The 16479-nt window shown below is 33.5% G+C and overlaps 8 protein-coding genes across 10 annotated transcripts; 5 read left to right on the top strand and 3 right to left on the bottom strand.

The window, feature by feature from the left end:
• The first annotated feature begins 630 nt into the window (after nucleotides 1–630).
• On the top strand, nucleotides 631–1983 carry LOC111678863 (omega-amidase NIT2). The gene is made up of 4 exons (XM_023440294.2): nucleotides 631–777; nucleotides 873–1379; nucleotides 1448–1681; nucleotides 1854–1983. The coding sequence occupies exons 1-4, from the start codon at nucleotides 768–770 to the stop codon at nucleotides 1937–1939; spliced, it is 837 nt and encodes a 278-aa protein (XP_023296062.2). The 5' UTR covers nucleotides 631–767; the 3' UTR covers nucleotides 1940–1983.
• Nucleotides 1972–3701, bottom strand: LOC111678861. Its single transcript, XM_023440292.2, has 2 exons — nucleotides 3541–3701; nucleotides 1972–3482 (listed from the first exon to the last, which is right to left on the bottom strand). The coding sequence occupies exons 1-2, from the start codon at nucleotides 3569–3571 to the stop codon at nucleotides 2110–2112; spliced, it is 1404 nt and encodes a 467-aa protein (XP_023296060.2). The 5' UTR covers nucleotides 3572–3701; the 3' UTR covers nucleotides 1972–2109.
• A 742-nt stretch (nucleotides 3702–4443) lies between these two features.
• Nucleotides 4444–5149, top strand: LOC111678857 (BBSome-interacting protein 1). Its single transcript, XM_023440288.2, has one exon. It carries the CDS (start codon nucleotides 4880–4882, stop codon nucleotides 5138–5140), a length of 261 nt encoding a protein of 86 aa, XP_023296056.2. The 5' UTR covers nucleotides 4444–4879; the 3' UTR covers nucleotides 5141–5149.
• Nucleotides 5150–5274: 125 nt separating this feature from the next.
• Nucleotides 5275–9209, top strand: LOC111678856 (LMBR1 domain-containing protein 2 homolog). Its single transcript, XM_023440287.2, has 3 exons — nucleotides 5275–5454; nucleotides 5527–5983; nucleotides 7137–9209. Exons 1-3 carry the CDS (start codon nucleotides 5284–5286, stop codon nucleotides 8657–8659), a joined length of 2151 nt encoding a protein of 716 aa, XP_023296055.2. The 5' UTR covers nucleotides 5275–5283; the 3' UTR covers nucleotides 8660–9209.
• A 783-nt stretch (nucleotides 9210–9992) lies between these two features.
• LOC111678876 (tubulin beta-2 chain) lies at nucleotides 9993–11706 on the bottom strand. Its single transcript, XM_023440307.2, has 2 exons — nucleotides 11193–11706; nucleotides 9993–11136 (listed from the first exon to the last, which is right to left on the bottom strand). Exons 1-2 carry the CDS (start codon nucleotides 11583–11585, stop codon nucleotides 10189–10191), a joined length of 1341 nt encoding a protein of 446 aa, XP_023296075.1. The 5' UTR covers nucleotides 11586–11706; the 3' UTR covers nucleotides 9993–10188.
• Nucleotides 11707–11888: 182 nt separating this feature from the next.
• LOC111678872 (two pore potassium channel protein sup-9) lies at nucleotides 11889–14193 on the bottom strand. 2 transcript variants are annotated; one of them, XM_046950741.1, is made up of 5 exons: nucleotides 14118–14193; nucleotides 14020–14053; nucleotides 12990–13411; nucleotides 12509–12909; nucleotides 11889–12451 (listed from the first exon to the last, which is right to left on the bottom strand). In XM_046950741.1, the coding sequence occupies exons 3-5, from the start codon at nucleotides 13386–13388 to the stop codon at nucleotides 12175–12177; spliced, it is 1077 nt and encodes a 358-aa protein (XP_046806697.1). In that variant the 5' UTR covers nucleotides 13389–13411; nucleotides 14020–14053; nucleotides 14118–14193; the 3' UTR covers nucleotides 11889–12174. The 2 variants fall into 2 exon arrangements, with proteins under 2 accessions (XP_046806697.1, XP_023296072.1); XM_023440304.2 differs by lacking the exons at nucleotides 14020–14053; nucleotides 14118–14193 and having other exon boundaries at nucleotides 12990–13596.
• On the top strand, nucleotides 14093–15837 carry LOC111678871 (ras-related protein Rab6-like). 2 transcript variants are annotated; one of them, XM_046950743.1, is made up of 3 exons: nucleotides 14093–14189; nucleotides 14300–15030; nucleotides 15797–15837. In XM_046950743.1, exon 2 carries the CDS (start codon nucleotides 14338–14340, stop codon nucleotides 15001–15003), a length of 666 nt encoding a protein of 221 aa, XP_046806699.1. In that variant the 5' UTR covers nucleotides 14093–14189; nucleotides 14300–14337; the 3' UTR covers nucleotides 15004–15030; nucleotides 15797–15837. The 2 variants fall into 2 exon arrangements, with proteins under 2 accessions (XP_046806699.1, XP_046806700.1); XM_046950744.1 differs by having other exon boundaries at nucleotides 14185–14234.
• On the top strand, nucleotides 14232–15837 carry LOC124419878 (ras-related protein Rab6-like). Its single transcript, XM_046950742.1, has 2 exons — nucleotides 14232–14315; nucleotides 15082–15837. The coding sequence occupies exon 2, from the start codon at nucleotides 15104–15106 to the stop codon at nucleotides 15767–15769; it is 666 nt and encodes a 221-aa protein (XP_046806698.1). The 5' UTR covers nucleotides 14232–14315; nucleotides 15082–15103; the 3' UTR covers nucleotides 15770–15837.
• Nucleotides 15838–16479: the final 642 nt, after the last annotated feature.

Raw genomic sequence — 16479 nt, 5'->3', positions numbered from 1 at the left:
TAAATACGGAACATTTTTTAAACTTAATTCACGAAAAAGTACTCTTTTATTTAGGTAAAAATATCATTATCTAATTATTACGTTAGATTTTGTTACGATTACGTTCTGGGTGTCGGCGAGTACAATTTTCTGTTTTGGCACTATTTGTTTTACAGCTGCCGTATACGGCTCGTAGGGTATAAATTTAGACGGATTATTCCGTCTATATACATTATTAATTTACCTTTCTATAAGACAGGTTTTAAACTATGTGTAATGCATTCCGGACGTCGATATAATGTATGTAAACCAGGCAATGATAAACCCTCTTGATCTCTACCAATGTAATGCAACATAACTTCAAATGAGTTACATATTTAAGAAGAAAGTAAACAATGAACTACTTGAAAACTGTTATATGGAGTAGAACATTTGTCTGTCGCAAGCTTGGCAATAAACACAAGCCTGAGCGTCCTTAAACTCAGTCCTGAATTATGTTGGAAAACTTTTATAAATCTATTTAGTGGTAAACGGAAATTAACAATACAAAATTTAGTGTTGATAAACGTCAAAAATAATTTAATACTTAAAAAATCAACCCTGTGTTTTTGTTATGTTTTATTTGTTTTTGTTTTTTAAATCTTCTAATCATTTCTGTTTTTGCAAATCAGAATTATTTTCTATTTTGTTGTTGTAACCTATCACTTTTTTTGTTATTTAATAAGTTTTATTATAATAAAACCATTAAAGATAATAATAGTATAATAACTTCAAACACACACAAAAAAATGAGCAAAAGTAAGTTGATAATTTGATCAACAGCAATACGTTTGTGATCAAACGGAATTTTTTGTTTGTTTTGTTAACACGCATTTTCTACCATTTCTCTGCAGTCATGCGTTTAGCACTATTGCAACTAAAAGGTTCTAAGGACAAATTAGCAAGTTTAAATAATGCTTCTTCTAAGATACGTGAAGCTGTACAACAGCATCAACCACGTTTAATTACCTTGCCCGAATGTTTTAATTGTCCTTATGGCACAAAATATTTCCGTGAATATGCCGAAACAATACCAAGCGGTGAAACCTCTCGACAATTATCGCAATTGGCCAAGGAGTTGGGTGTGTATATAGTGGGTGGTACTATACCGGAAATAGGTGGGAACGATAAAATCTACAATACCTGCACCATTTGGTCGCCGGAGGGTAAATTATTGGCTAAACATCGTAAAATGCATTTATTCGATATTGATGTCAAGGGTGGCATACGTTTTAAAGAGTCTGAAACATTATCTCCAGGACAGGAGTTTACTATTATAGAGGTTGATGGTCATAAGATCGGTATTGGTATTTGTTATGATATACGTTTTGAGGAAATGGCTAAAATTTATAGAAAAGCTGGTAAGTTATTGAGTAACAAGGTAATCATCATGTAGTAAATATGTTTTAATAAAAAATTACCTTTATAGGCTGTGAAATGTTGATTTATCCTGCTGCATTTAATATGACAACCGGACCTTTACATTGGGAATTATTGCAACGTTCTAGAGCTAATGATAACCAATTATATGTTGTTACCACTTCACCTGCTCGTGATGAAACAGCCGAATATGTAGCTTATGGTCACTCCATGGTAATTGATCCTTGGGCTAAGGTTCTTAAGAGTGCCAAGGAAGGAGAAGAAACTGTAATTGCTGATATTGGTAAGTTTTGGAATATTATTAATGTACAATTAATTACCAACAAAGTTAAGGGAAGAGTCCCTATAGTAGTATCAGTCAAATGATATCTAAAATTTTTGTAGGAATATGGTCGAGGATGTTTGAAATTTTAAATACAATAGTTTGTTTCTATCTTAAAATGTTTTACTTTCAGATTTCTCTGTGGTCGAAAAAGTACGTGAACAAATTCCCGTATTCTCCCAAAGACGTGTAGAACTGTATGAGACTGTTAAGAAATGATGTGAAATAAATGTAAACGCTTAAAGTTTATAAACTACTGCAAATATTTTTGTTATAATAATTATATATATTGCTTTATTTTGAAAACTATAATTAGGGAATATAAAATATTACTGATGATTAAAATTATACATAGAATATAATAATAAAAGTCATTATGAAATATGTATCTAATTTTCCTTTAATGTTGTATTAACATTTTCCAAATCAGTGGCTGAAGTGGAATTGGCTGACATTTGTGTGGCATAGGGTCTTTGAGCCTGGCCAAACAATGCCTTAATTGCATCATCAGTTGCCATTAAAGGTTGACTAATAAATTCTAAAGCTTGTACAGCATATTTTTCAGAATCACAGAGTGGTGATGTTGAAGCAGAGGATATGCTAATATCACCATCAGGCATACCTACACCCGAATGTAAAACCATTTGTTGTAGTATATTTAAATTCTCAGCGGCTAATGTAACAACATCGGTAGCTGGTAAATTTAAGTAACGTATTTTTGCCAAAAATTTCAAATTTTTCAACATGTCCAACTGCATTTGTCGTAATTGGTGTGTTGTATGCAAAAGTCTTTTCGTCGATTCATTAAGCATTTGATTTTTTTGTGTAAGATCAGCTTTCCAGCGAGCTAATTCCTCTACCATAACACTACTGGCCAGAAATTTAGAACGCCAGACTTCACACTGTCCCGCCAAAAATTCAATTTGTTCGGTGTGGGTAGTTAAGTTGTTGGCGGTATCGAGTAAAGCTCTGGCCAATTGTAATTTATCCTCGGTTAGTACATTGACTCGTGTAAGCAAATCTTCTCCCACCGATGCTACTAGTAAATTCTTAAGTTCTGCATTAACTTGTGTTTGAAATTTAAATTGTCCTTGAAAGTAGTCACGTTCTTCTTTAATTTTTCTTAATTCTTCTTTTAAATCGACCAATTCTTGGATATTTTGTTTAACATCCCCATCGCTCTGTGTTTCAGTTTCATTAGATTTATTATCTACACCCACATCCTGTAGTTCTTGTGTTCTTAGTGATGACATTTGGTTTACCAATATGCCAATATCTAAATTATTACGATTAGATTTTGTAATCAAGGTGGTTCTGGGTGTCGCCATACCACTTTTCTGTTTGGGCACTATGGGATTTACAGCACCCGTATATGGTTCGTAGGGTATAAATTTAGGCGGCTTATTCTTTTTATGCTCTGGCAAAGAGTTTATGGGATCTACTAAGCGTGGTTTCATCATTATTAATTCACCTTTCGGTAAGACAGGTTTTAAACTACGTGTAATGCATTCCGGACGTCGATATAATGTATGCAAACCAGGCAATGGTAAACCCTGATTTGTTTTGTTCGTACCAGCGCCATTTGATATTTTTCTAGTAAGCTGCTGCTTGCTCTGTTCTCCTTCCCTCAATGATTCTTTTTTGTTTTGCGAACTTTGCTTTGTATCCTCAATGATGACCTTATTTGTGTCTTGTGCTATTTGTGTTTGATCTACTTTCTCTTGCAGATCTTCTTGTTCCATACCATCACCACTTGTACGGCCTAATTAAAAATGTAATATTAATATTTCTGTATTTTAAACATTATATTTTGCACTTACATCTTTCTAATTCCATTAATGCCGTCTCCATTTGTTAAAATAATTGTGTTGCACCGTAAAAATAATAGATATTATTATAATAAATAAATTAAAACTGGGTAATATTGTCGTGTACAAAAAATGTCAACAGTTTAGATGTATTTAATATGGTTATAGTATAAGTTTATTTACTATTTTTTATATAGGGAGTTTGACATCTTAGCTTTCTGGGAAATATTTGTATCTAGTGTAATTTAACATAACAGCTGAACTAATGCTAACATCTTACATTAATTCTGCCTATTAAAAAAATGCACACATCTTGTACCACCCTGTGTTTTATATTTCATAACAAGAAGCTTTTGTATATATGTATTTGGAGAAAATAAAATTTTTTCAAAATTTTACTTTTTGAAGTTTTATTGAACGTTACAATTTAAATAAAAAATGTATAAAAATTTTGAAAATACTTTTATGTTAATAAAACTAAAACTGAAAAAAAAACTTTTAATCTCGTTTGTTTATAATATCGTTGAAAAATGTTAAATTAAAAACTTAGCTGCCCTTAGATAATTTTAAGCCGCCGTCGAAATTTTAGCATCAGCGCTGTTTTCTTGACGTGACACATATGTATGAACAATGATGCCAAGTATAGGGATTTGTCACTTTTTCTAGGGATTTTTAAAAACTAGTGATTTTATAATTTCAATATTTTTTGTAGCAATTAAAAACATGCTTTTTTCTATTTCTATCTTAAAAATTGTAAGAATAATTTGTTTTTATGTTTAACTTTAGAAATTTGTTTATAATTTCTACAACCCATTAAATATATACTCATATATGTAACATATTTCCTAAGCTATCCATAAAGACTCGATTTAGTGATACCCGTCTGTTAAAATACTTATTTTTACATATTAGCTCATAAGCGCAGAGATTTCTGGAAAAAATCAGCTGGCAACACTGCATATGAGAGACGTATTTTCGGAAAATTTGTGATTTTTTATTTTGCTCCAGTGTAATAAAATCAAATAAATTATAAAATAAACAAAAAACTTAATTATCTATAAGAACTCAAAACAACTTGAAGTGAAAACGATAATAATGTTTAAAATTTAACAAATAAAAAAATTAATCAATGAAAAAATACACCCCCCACAAATAACTACAACAACTACAATTGTTTAGCAACAAACAACAATAGTAGGTATAAATAACAACAACAAAACAATAATAATTAGGAGGAGTTGGTGGTGTGGCAAAATCTGTTTTTCAAATAAAAAAACAAAAACATCAACTACTAATAAAGAGTCAACTTGACGCCAGATTTAATTGCTGCTGAGCTTTTTGCCATACGATTATGACGGCAAAGGCCACTTCAAATGCAAAAATAGAAATCAATAAAATAATCGATTTACACGAAAAAGAAAAAATTGAATTAATTGAACCCACAACGGGCAAATTATATTTTGAACATAAAACGGAGTTGATCTTCTGCAAACCCCATTTGATGCCCTTGAAATCTCAAGCGCTGGAGCGTTTGGAAGAAATGCAACGTGATACCGCAAAACAATTGCAAGAAAAACGTTTACGGGGCAGTAACACAACTAAAAAGAACTAAGAAAACTATTAATTAACACAAGCAGCAACAACAAAAACACCATACTACACCTAGATTACCAACAATAATCACTATTCTTTGCACCAAACACACAACATAGAAGTTTAATAAAACACAACACAATTTAGAAATATTTTGCAAAAATGGCCTATTTGCTGCCTTTGTCCATATGTTTGGCCTTATGTTTAGCTGGTTTCTCACTCTACCGTTACGGAAACATACCCAGACAGCATATAATTGTAACCCTATCCGTTCTAACGGCCTGGTGTTTTTCATTTTTAATCGTATTTACCATACCTCTAGATGTAACATCGGTTAGTTATCAAACTACTTTTATATTATAAAAGATGATTCATATTACACATATCCTTTGTTCTTCTTTACAGACTCTTTATCGCCAATGCTTGCAAGAGCATAACAAAACATCAATAACTACCGCTCCCTTATCGGCGACAACTTCATCACTAAATACATCAAATGATTCATCTGAGGTTGTCAGCTCTTTACGTTTACATTCCGAGTGTCAACAACCTTGGGGTATGATACCAGAGTCAGTATTTCCCAATTTATGGCGTATTATCTATTGGACTTCACAATTTCTAACCTGGTTAATTATGCCACTAATGCAATCATATCTCAAAGCGGGCGACTTTACCATTAAGGGCAAATTAAAGTCTGCCTTGATTGAGAATGCCATTTATTATGGTTCTTATTTATTTATATGTGGCATTTTACTCATTTATATAGCAGCTAAAGGTGTTTCTTTAGATTGGCAAAAGCTAAAGGCCATTGCATCTTCGGCTTCGAATACTTGGGGTTTATTTTTGCTTGTACTTTTGCTGGGTAAGTAAGATGACTTAACAAATTTTAGTGTATGTCGATGGTTTTTTTAAATGGGATCAATTATTCGATTGATCAGTTTTCTAAGTAAAATTTCTCTATCGATCTATCAACATATTCTGTACTTCTATTTTAATCGAAATTTTAAAATTTTAACCGAAATTTTGTCTGTTATAGTTCTGTTCTAGTTCTGTTCTAATTCTGTTCTAGTTCTGTTCTAGTTCTGTTCTAGTTCTGTTCTAGTTCAGTTCTAGCTCTGTTCTAGTTCTGTTCTATGTCTGTTCTAGTTCTGTTCTAGCTCTGTTCTAGTTCTGTTCTAGTTCTGTTCTAGTTCTGTTCTAGTTCTGTTCTAGTTCTGTTCTAGTTCTGTTCTAGTTCTGTTCTAGTTCTGTTCTAGTTCTGTTCTAGTTCTGTTCTAGTTCTGTTCTAGTTCTGTTCTAGTTCTGTTCTAGTTCTGTTCTAGTTCTATTCTAGTTCTGTTCTAGTTCTGTTCTAGTTCTAGTTCTAGTTCTGTTCTAGTTCTGTTCTATTTCTGTTCTAGTTCTGTTCTAGTTCTATTCTAGTTCTGTTCTAGTTCTGTTCTAGTTCTGTTCTAGTTCTGTTCTAGTTCTGATCTAATTCTGTTTTAGTTCTGTTCTAGTTCTGATCTAATTCTGTTTTAGTTCTGTTCTAGTTATGTTCTAGTTCTGCTCTAGTTCTGTTCTAGTTATGTTCTAGTTATGTTCTAGTTATGTTCTAGTTATGTTCTAGTTCTGTTCTAGTTCTGTTCTAGTTCTGATCTAATTCTGTTTTGGTTCTGTTCTAGTTCTGTTCTAGTTCGGTTCTAGTTCTGTTCTAATTCTGTTTTAGTTCTGTTCTAGTTATGTTCTAGTTCTGCTCTAGTTCTGTTCTAGTTATGTTCTAGTTATGTTCTAGTTATGTTCTAGTTCTGTTCTAGTTCTGTTCTAGTTCTGATCTAATTCTGTTTTGGTTCTGTTCTAGTTCTGTTCTAGTTCGGTTCTAGTTCTGTTCTAGTTCTGTTCTAGTTCTGTTCTAGTTCTGTTCTAGTTCTTAGAATATTTTTGTTTGGATTTTTATTGTAAACTTACTTTTTCTATAAATTTTCTATTTCTGATAAACAGTTAATTATCTTAATATTTTCATATTTTTCTTTCAGGTTATGCCCTTGTTGAAGTACCGCGTTCTTTATGGAATAATGCTAAACCGGGTTTTACCCTACAATATGCCTACTTTAAGGCAGCTAAACTAAGTGCTGATAAAGCAGAGGCTGAAGAAAACGTTGATGATGTTTTAGAATCTTTACAAGGCATTAGCAGATCGGTGCCTAACAACCATGAGTTACGACCATGTGTAGAGACAATTTTACGCAAAGTGCCCATTGAATTGCAGGAAAGGGCAGCACGTAATTATTCACGAGGTGGTAATGGTGGTGGTACATCGACAATAGTACCATCGGAGAAGGCATTAGTTCGTATACATAGACAAGTTATAAAATCCTTGCAAACACTACAACGTACCGAGGCTCTCTGGAGTGTACAAGTAGAGACAGTTTTCCAATTAGAAGATGTAGCCAAAAATATGCATTCGGTGGAAAGGAGATTTAAATCGGAATTTCCCCAGCCCAGATCTCAAATGGCTAGATTGTTTTATTCTCCTACACTTCACTGGTATTGGTCGTGTGTGATACGGGCTCCCGTTTTAAAGGCCCTCTGTGTTCTAACTGCTTTTATGTCCGGCATGGTAGTTTGGAGTGAATTGACATTTTTCCAACGTAGTCCGGTGCTTTCGATATTTGCCAATGTCATTATTGTGGCTAAACACAGTTATGATTTCTTTACCATCGAAGTTTTTTCCATGATAGTTTTGTGTTATCTCTTCTACTGCACCTATTCCACCATATTGCGTATACGTTTTTTAAATCTCTACTATTTGGCACCACATCATCAAACTAATGAACATAGTTTAATATTTAGCGGTATGTTATTGTGTCGCCTTACGCCGCCCATGTGCTTAAACTTTCTAGGTCTCATACACATGGACTCGCACATTATTAAGGAACGCATCATGGAAACCTACTACACACGTATCATGGGACATATGGATGTTATAGGCATTATCTCAAATGGTTTTAATATTTATTTTCCCATGTGCATGTTGGCGTTTTGCTTGGCCACATGGTTCAGTTTGGGTTCAAGGGCTTTAAATGCCTTGGGTTTCCAGCAATTCTTGCAAAACGAAACCATAGCTACTGAATTGGTACAAGAGGGCAAAGATCTAATAGCACGTGAAAGAAGGCGTCGACAAAGAGCCGAAGAAGCCATGAATCGACGCAGGGAATTTCCTAGAAGTGATGCCATAACAACAAATGATTACATAAACAAGTATCGTAATTTAAGCTCACACAATGGTCAAAGTACTTCAACGACAGCAGCGGGTATACAACGGCCTACAACGCATATACCCTCAGATGATTTAATACGTCATGGCGATAATTTACACTATGACACTCTGCCTCGTTCATTGTCGGATGAAATTAATGAACGTTTTGGTGTTAGTACACAAGCTCAAGTTGCCTTTAAGGGTTCATCGTCGACAAATCATTATCGTTTGGAATTTGATGATGAAGAGGAAACCTCAAATCGAATTGAACCACCACGTGGTTTATTTGATGATGTGTAATAATCTCTTGGGCGTCCCGTTAAATTTGTCTCTCTTTATCTCTTGCTCTAAACAATACAACAACTAACAATGATGTCTTTATTATTGGTCAGTCACAAATTTACGCAAACTACTACGTTTAATAGTTGTAAACAAATCTAGTTAATACATGTACTATATAATAATTATCTAAAAATTCGCGCTAATTACACTCTACACTACACTGTGCACTGTAATCGGGCCTTACTTACAGACAATTTGGGAGTTTTTGTGATTGCTGCTGTGGCTTATTTCTACATATTTTTGTTTTCTCTCATTACTTTTAGATGTTTAATTAACTTATAATTTGCTTAAAAATATGTAAGTATTGTTTTAATTTTTATTTCGTTATCCTGTTTTTTTTATAATTTTTTTTATTTTGCCTTAATTTGCACATTTTAAACGTAATTTATATAGGCAATAGTTTATTAAAAAAAAAAACGCAAGTAGTTTTTATTTATTCTCTGTATAATAAATCTATGTGCAAAATATTTTAAATAAAAAAATATACATCTACAAATTTTTTTTAAGATTTTTGTGGTTTCAACATGCAAACAGACGGATATAGACACACCATCTAAAATTTATGTTTTCAACCATTGTAGTGATTATTAATACATAGTTAAAATTATTGAAGAGCTTTTTATTTTAGACCATGGTCAAGTCCAACTTGTAATCCATTTAGTTTACTATAGTCTATAGTACTGAAAATAATTTAGTCGGTAGAACAGAATCTATTTCTAACTATAGTTTAGATAGATTATATTTTACATAATCGTGTCTAATCTGTTTGAATGAAAGATGTTTTCATCAAATTCGTACACTTGTACCCGAGCCTCTGCCGGGCCAGTGCGCTCTTTAACCAGTTGGTTAGGTGGTAATCAAAACGGCCTTCCAGACTACAGCACACACCACTTACCACCGGAGATCACCAATTTGTAAACCAGATTAGTTTACTCTAGTCCATAGTCCTGATTAATTTATTCGGCAATACAGACCACAAAGTACAGTTTAGTCTAGTCTATAATCTAGTCTATAGTCTAGAATATAATCTATTTTAAAGTTTAGTCTATAGTATAGTCTATAGTATAGTCTATAATCTAGTCTATAATCTAGTCTATAGCCTAGTCGATAGTCTAGTCTATAGTCTAGTCTATAGTCTAGTCTATAGTCTAGTCTATAGTCTAGTCTATAGTCTAGTCTATAGTCTAGTCTATAGTCTAGTCTAGTCTATAGTCTAGTCTATAGTCTAGTTTATAGTCTAGTCTATAGTCTATAGTCTAGTCTATAGTCTAGTACAATTCAAAATCTTAAATTGGTTTTTTATTTACACCCTTTATTTCCGCATGAGCACAGACATAAAATAATTTACACAAAAACTTGAAAAATAGCCACCATATTTTTAAAAAAAGCTAAATTTTACTATAGAAAATTTAAATCTGAATTACAAATCTACAAAAAAAATGCTAACAAAAGAAAACGCGTTAATTTCCAACACAAACTTTTTATATTTATTCATCACCACCGCCCTCCTCATCTTCATCAAATTCGCCCTCTTCATCGGCCGTGGCCTCTTGATACTGTTGATATTCGGACACCAAGTCATTCATATTACTTTCGGCCTCGGTAAATTCCATTTCATCCATACCCTCTCCGGTGTACCAATGTAAAAATGCTTTGCGCCGAAACATGGCGGTAAATTGCTCAGAGACACGTTTAAAGAGTTCCTGAATAGCTGTTGAGTTACCAATAAATGTAGCCGACATTTTAAGGCCTCTAGGTGGTATATCACAAACAGCAGTTTTACAATTGTTCGGTATCCATTCAACAAAGAAACTGCTATTCTTATTTTGTATATTAAGCATTTGTTCATCGACCTCCTTCATAGACATGCGGCCACGAAATATGGCTGCTACAGTTAAATAACGACCATGACGTGGATCACAGGCGGCCATCATATTTTTGGCATCGAACATTTGCTGTGTTAATTCGGGCACCGTTAGAGCTCGATACTGCTGAGAACCACGTGATGTTAAAGGGGCAAAACCGGGCATGAAGAAATGTAAACGAGGAAATGGCACCATATTAACAGCTAATTTTCTTAAATCTGCATTCAATTGACCCGGAAAACGTAAACATGTAGTAACGCCTGACATAGTGGCCGAAACTAAATGATTGAGATCACCATATGTAGGAGTGGTAAGTTTTAGTGTCCTAAAACAAATGTCATATAAAGCTTCATTGTCTATGCAATAGGTTTCATCGGTATTTTCCACTAGTTGATGCACACTTAGGGTAGCATTATAAGGTTCTACTACAGTATCAGATACTTTAGGTGAGGGTACTACCGAAAAAGTATTCATTATACGATCGGGATATTCTTCACGAATTTTCGAAATTAATAAAGTACCCATACCCGAACCGGTACCACCGCCCAAAGAATGAGTTAATTGGAAACCCTATATTAGGACAATAATAGATAGTTTTGAAATTCCTTAAAAATTCCCATACTTACCTGCAGGCAATCACAGCCCTCCGATTCTTTACGCACTACATCCAAAACCGAGTCCACCAATTCAGCACCCTCGGTATAATGACCCTTAGCCCAATTATTTCCAGCTCCCGACTGACCGAACACAAAATTATCTGGTCTAAATATTTGACCGAAAGCTCCAGATCTTACTGAATCCATGGTACCCGGCTCAAGATCAACTAAAATTGCACGCGGTACATATTTCGCCCCAGTGGCCTCATTGTAATACACATTTATACGTTCCAATTGCAAATCACTATCACCATAATAAGTGCCTGTGGCATCAATACAATGTTCATCGGATATTACTTCCCAGAATTTACCACCAATTTGGTTACCACACTGACCCGCTTGTATATGGACAATTTCACGCATTTTTTGCTAATTTTTATAAGATTACTTTTATTATTTCGCAATAGAAACTATAGTTTTTGCTGTGCGGCGAATTAATTTTCTTTCCTTTTTTCGATCGTATAAAAATTCTCACAAAATAAATCAAATTAAAAAATTTTCAAAAGTTTTCCTTGATTTTTCATAACAAATCTACTATGATCGGGGGAAATTGTATAAAAAACAAGTGTTTTATTGAGTAAAGTGTTTAAACAAAATATTTATGAAAATTAAAAGGAATTTCAGATTTATTATTAGAAATAATAAAAATCTAAAAATGACAACTCGCTTTTATCTAACGAATGAATATTTATATTAATGTTTTTATTATTTTTTAAAAATTTTAAATACATTACATACAATTTTGTATATATTTCCGGAAGAATACAAAGTGGGTTTTGGGGTTTTGGAATTATGGTGTACTACAGCAAGGACTATCGGAAGAATATTTCAAAATTCTATAACCAATACATTCTGATGATTTGGAAGTTTCATTTTTGGCACAACAATTCAAATAACAATGGGATGACGTACGATAACAATCACATTCAGCCAAATCAGGCAAAGATTGATATCAAACTGAGGCACGCTTTAGACTAATGGTACTGGCAATAATATCAGTAGGTCGAAAATCAGGATCAGCAAATGTTTCATGATTCATACAGCGTGTACCACCCAAGCAGGTGCAGGAGCAAATCGATGCGGTCTCCTCAAATTCGGTCATATAATTAGAACTATTCAATAGTTTGCCATGCACATTATAGCTGTGTTCGGTATCGAAAGTAACCGGTTGATTGGCGGCAATTTGATTTTGGGCATCCTGTTCATCTCGCTTAGCATCTTCCGCTTGCCTATAAAAAACATTTAAATTTATTGAATTTTTTCAACTAATTTTCACTTTAACTTACATGGTCATAAAGCGCAAGACCAACAAATTAATGCTAGCAGCTACCACCGCTAAACCGAATAATATAAATACCAAACTCAAAGCAACATAACCGGGTTTATTCATGAGAGCCTGATCGTTTTGCAAAGCCACATAATCACCAAAACCAATGGTGGTTAAAGTGACAAAACAATAATAGAAACTATCAAAATAACTCCAACCTTCATAACGCGAAAACACCGCTGCTCCGGTAGTGATTATAATCGAAGATAACATGCCGGTAGCCAACATAAGATTCATTTCTGTGGCTTCGGTATGGGTACATTGCATATAACGTTTAGCTTTTCTTATGATAACCGATGCAAATTTATTCAAACGTTCACCAATCGATTGGAACATAACTAAACCCAGTGGTATGCCAACCTGGAAATAAATTATTATTTAGCGACTTAATACATAAAAGTACATATTCGCAATTGAATTGTATTCATCTATTAACTCACCATTGCATATGCCATACAAAAGGCCTTTCCACCAATTGTCACAGGCGTCGAGTGCCCATAACCAATCATCGCCAACACAACTGTGGCAAAATAAAAAGCACCGGCAAATTTCCACTGTGGCCCTGCCTTATGTGGTTTATTTTCAATTATTACAATTTCCATCATACGAAAATCCTCGGTAGAAACATTATACTTCTTAACAAAGTTATTTTTAACGGCTTGCAAAAAGTCCCAACGTTTTGATTCGAAATCAGATTCCAAACTATCGAAGACGGCAGCACCAATTAGTAAATACGTAAAAGTGCAAACCACCAATGACAGCGTCCGAACATTTTGACGCTTCATACTGCACTGGGTCACTAAGTCAACAATGTAATCTCGATAGGATTCAATAAGCATTCAATAGCTTTTTTGTTAAAAACCTTAAAACAGTATTTGTTGTTGTAGTATTTTGTGTACATGGAATGGAAAAGCGTTAATTCTTAAATGCATTAATTTAATTTATTGTAAAATGTATAAATTTGTTTTTTTCTAATTTTTGTTGAATTTTTGTGTGCAACTTGTTTGTTATTGCAAAATGAAAATAATCAATATATCCTGGAGAAAAAGGAAATATTTTCGTGAAATGATAGTAAATGTCATTTTTTATCCTTTTGACTAGAAGCGCAGAATCGCAGAAATGTCAAGTTTTTATACATACATATGTATATGTGTGGATGTATGTGTAGCAACAATTTGTTTTGTAATTACTTTTAATTTAATTAATTTAAAAGTAAAGTAAACTCGCCTATGTTTTATTCTTATTAATGATCTATATTTCCAAACATAGATAGATATATAGATAGATAAATAGATAGATAGATAGATAGATAGATAGATAGATAGATAGATAGATAGATAGATAGATAGATAGATAGATAGATAGATAGATAGATAGATAGATAGATAGATAGATAGATAGATAGATAGATAGATAGAAAGATAGATAGATCCATTTCAGAAGTACAGTTATTTTAAAATTAACTTTTACTTTTTAACAATACCACCATATAACCAGTGTTGCCCTGTTAAACCAAAAAAATTCCTTTAGTACTTTTAAACAGAAAAAGGACCAAAATATATCCTTACCACACCGTTATTTACATATTTCTCTAACAACGCAACGAGTAATAGTTCGTAAACGTCAAACAACGAAAAAAGGTCAGCAAACTCCTCGAAAAATCTATAAGTTGAAAAAGAAAATTTGTAAAAAAAATTAGAAAAGAATAAAAATTGTATTTATTAAAAATCATATTTAAATTATATTCTAGTTGCTGTTAAAAAGAAATATAAACAAAACTAAATAAACATGTCACCAAATCCTCATTCGCCTTTGCCTCCAGCTACTATGTCATCTGGGGATTTTGGCAATCCTTTGCGTAAATTTAAACTAGTATTTCTGGGCGAACAAAGTGTTGGAAAAACTTCGCTCATTACACGTTTCATGTACGACAGCTTCGATAATACTTATCAGGCCACCATTGGTATAGATTTCCTCTCAAAGACCATGTACTTGGAAGATCGTACTGTACGCTTGCAGCTGTGGGATACGGCGGGTCAGGAACGTTTTCGTTCTTTAATCCCCTCCTACATACGCGACTCGACAGTGGCTGTCGTTGTCTATGATATCACTAATACAAATTCATTCTATCAGACTTCTAAGTGGATTGATGATGTGCGCACAGAAAGGGGTAGTGATGTCATAATTATGTTGGTTGGAAATAAAACCGATTTGGCTGATAAACGTTTGGTTTCTACCGAGGAGGGAGAACGCAAAGCTAAAGAGCTGAATGTTATGTTTATAGAGACTAGTGCCAAGTCTGGCTATAATGTCAAGTTATTGTTTAGGCGTGTAGCGGCTGCTCTGCCTGGCATGGATTCTTCGTCGGATAGCAAACCATCTGAGACCATGCAAGATATACAATTGGGCCAGCAGAATGAGCAAAAAGATCCCGAAGGAGGATGTGCCTGTTAAATTTGGAATTAAACATTTTAAAGTTACATAAACCAGAATGATAAACCCTTATATTCTAGTTGCTGTTAAAAAAGAAAAATATAAACAAAACTAAATAAACATGTCACCAAATCCTCATTCGCCTTTGCCTCCAGCTACTATGTCATCTGGGGATTTTGGCAATCCTTTGCGTAAATTTAAACTAGTATTTCTGGGCGAACAAAGTGTTGGAAAAACTTCGCTCATTACACGTTTCATGTACGACAGCTTCGATAATACTTATCAGGCCACCATTGGTATAGATTTCCTCTCAAAGACCATGTACTTGGAAGATCGTACTGTACGCTTGCAGCTGTGGGATACGGCGGGTCAGGAACGTTTTCGTTCTTTAATCCCCTCCTACATACGCGACTCGACAGTGGCTGTCGTTGTCTATGATATCACTAATACAAATTCATTCTATCAGACTTCTAAGTGGATTGATGATGTGCGCACAGAAAGGGGTAGTGATGTCATAATTATGTTGGTTGGAAATAAAACCGATTTGGCTGATAAACGTTTGGTTTCTACCGAGGAGGGAGAACGCAAAGCTAAAGAGCTGAATGTTATGTTTATAGAGACTAGTGCCAAGTCTGGCTATAATGTCAAGTTATTGTTTAGGCGTGTAGCGGCTGCTCTGCCTGGCATGGATTCTTCGTCGGATAGCAAACCATCTGAGACCATGCAAGATATACAATTGGGCCAGCAGAATGAGCAAAAAGATCCCGAAGGAGGATGTGCCTGTTAAATTTGGAATTAAACATTTTAAAGTTACATAAACCAGAATGATAAACCCCTCCCCTCTCACACACCCCCCCCCCCCCCCCCCACAAAAAAAAATGGAATTATATTATTGTTTTCTTTTCTATATTTGCTGTGATGAAGAAATATTGTATGTATTTATAAAAAATTGGATATTAAGCTTATGTAAAATTTAACTTGGGATTATAGTGTTTGATAATGAATCGGAAATATTTCTTGGGAATACAAAATAGATTTTTTTATTGCATCACAATGCTTACTTAACAATTACAAATTATTAACAAATTTGTGAACATTAAAAAAAATAATAATTAATACACACATATAAATTCCTGTAGATGTTAAAACAGTTAAATATAAAAGAAATCTAGATTTTTAAGTTATTTTAAAAAAAAGCTTTCAATGCATTAATACAAGAGCACGCATTACAAACGCATGCATTACTTTTCGAATTAAAATCTAATTTAATAAAAACAAAATTATAATAAATAGCAAATTTAAATAAAATTAAAATACATTTGTATCATTTATAAACGAAAGCAAGTAGGAAAGTAAAGTCGGGCATGGCCGACCATATAATACCCTACACCATGAGTATATTTTTAAAATTTGTACTTTTTATAAAGAAACTTTTATATAGGTCAAATATGGACCGATCCTCGATAAATTTGGGAAAAATATATATTTTTAAATAAC

Source organism: Lucilia cuprina, chromosome 4 (genome assembly GCF_022045245.1).
Source record: "Lucilia cuprina isolate Lc7/37 chromosome 4, ASM2204524v1, whole genome shotgun sequence".
Classification (NCBI taxonomy): domain Eukaryota; kingdom Metazoa; phylum Arthropoda; class Insecta; order Diptera; family Calliphoridae; genus Lucilia; species Lucilia cuprina.
This window is presented reverse-complemented; position numbering and strand designations above follow the sequence as displayed.

What these genes read in the sequence shown, in the direction of transcription:
- LOC111678863 (XM_023440294.2), top strand. An exon ending in TAAAATTTATAGAAAAGCTG is followed by an intron (nt 1,380 to 1,447) that starts GTAAGTTATTGA and finishes TTACCTTTATAG; the next exon opens with GCTGTGAAATGTTGATTTAT. An exon ending in AACTGTAATTGCTGATATTG is followed by an intron (nt 1,682 to 1,853) that starts GTAAGTTTTGGA and finishes TTTTACTTTCAG; the next exon opens with ATTTCTCTGTGGTCGAAAAA.
- LOC111678861 (XM_023440292.2), bottom strand. Translation starts at nt 3,571, where the DNA reads ATGGAGACGGCATTAATGGAATTAGAAAGAT. An exon ending in ATTAATGGAATTAGAAAGAT is followed by an intron (nt 3,483 to 3,540) that starts GTAAGTGCAAAA and finishes ATTTTTAATTAG; the next exon opens with GCCGTACAAGTGGTGATGGT.
- LOC111678857 (XM_023440288.2), top strand. Translation starts at nt 4,880, where the DNA reads ATGACGGCAAAGGCCACTTCAAATGCAAAAATAGAAATCAATAAAATA.
- LOC111678856 (XM_023440287.2), top strand. Translation starts at nt 5,284, where the DNA reads ATGGCCTATTTGCTGCCTTTGTCCATATGTTTGGCCTTATGTTTAGCT. An exon ending in TACCTCTAGATGTAACATCG is followed by an intron (nt 5,455 to 5,526) that starts GTTAGTTATCAA and finishes TCTTCTTTACAG; the next exon opens with ACTCTTTATCGCCAATGCTT. An exon ending in TTTGCTTGTACTTTTGCTGG is followed by an intron (nt 5,984 to 7,136) that starts GTAAGTAAGATG and finishes TTTTTCTTTCAG; the next exon opens with GTTATGCCCTTGTTGAAGTA.
- LOC111678876 (XM_023440307.2), bottom strand. Translation starts at nt 11,585, where the DNA reads ATGCGTGAAATTGTCCATATACAAGCGGGTCAGTGTGGTAACCAAATT. An exon ending in AGGGCTGTGATTGCCTGCAG is followed by an intron (nt 11,137 to 11,192) that starts GTAAGTATGGGA and finishes GTCCTAATATAG; the next exon opens with GGTTTCCAATTAACTCATTC.
- LOC111678872 (XM_046950741.1), bottom strand. Translation starts at nt 13,388, where the DNA reads ATGCTTATTGAATCCTATCGAGATTACATTGTTGACTTAGTGACCCAG. An exon ending in TTTGTATGGCATATGCAATG is followed by an intron (nt 12,910 to 12,989) that starts GTGAGTTAATAG and finishes ATTTATTTCCAG; the next exon opens with GTTGGCATACCACTGGGTTT. An exon ending in GTCTTGCGCTTTATGACCAT is followed by an intron (nt 12,452 to 12,508) that starts GTAAGTTAAAGT and finishes TGTTTTTTATAG; the next exon opens with GCAAGCGGAAGATGCTAAGC.
- LOC111678871 (XM_046950743.1), top strand. Translation starts at nt 14,338, where the DNA reads ATGTCACCAAATCCTCATTCGCCTTTGCCTCCAGCTACTATGTCATCT.
- LOC124419878 (XM_046950742.1), top strand. Translation starts at nt 15,104, where the DNA reads ATGTCACCAAATCCTCATTCGCCTTTGCCTCCAGCTACTATGTCATCT.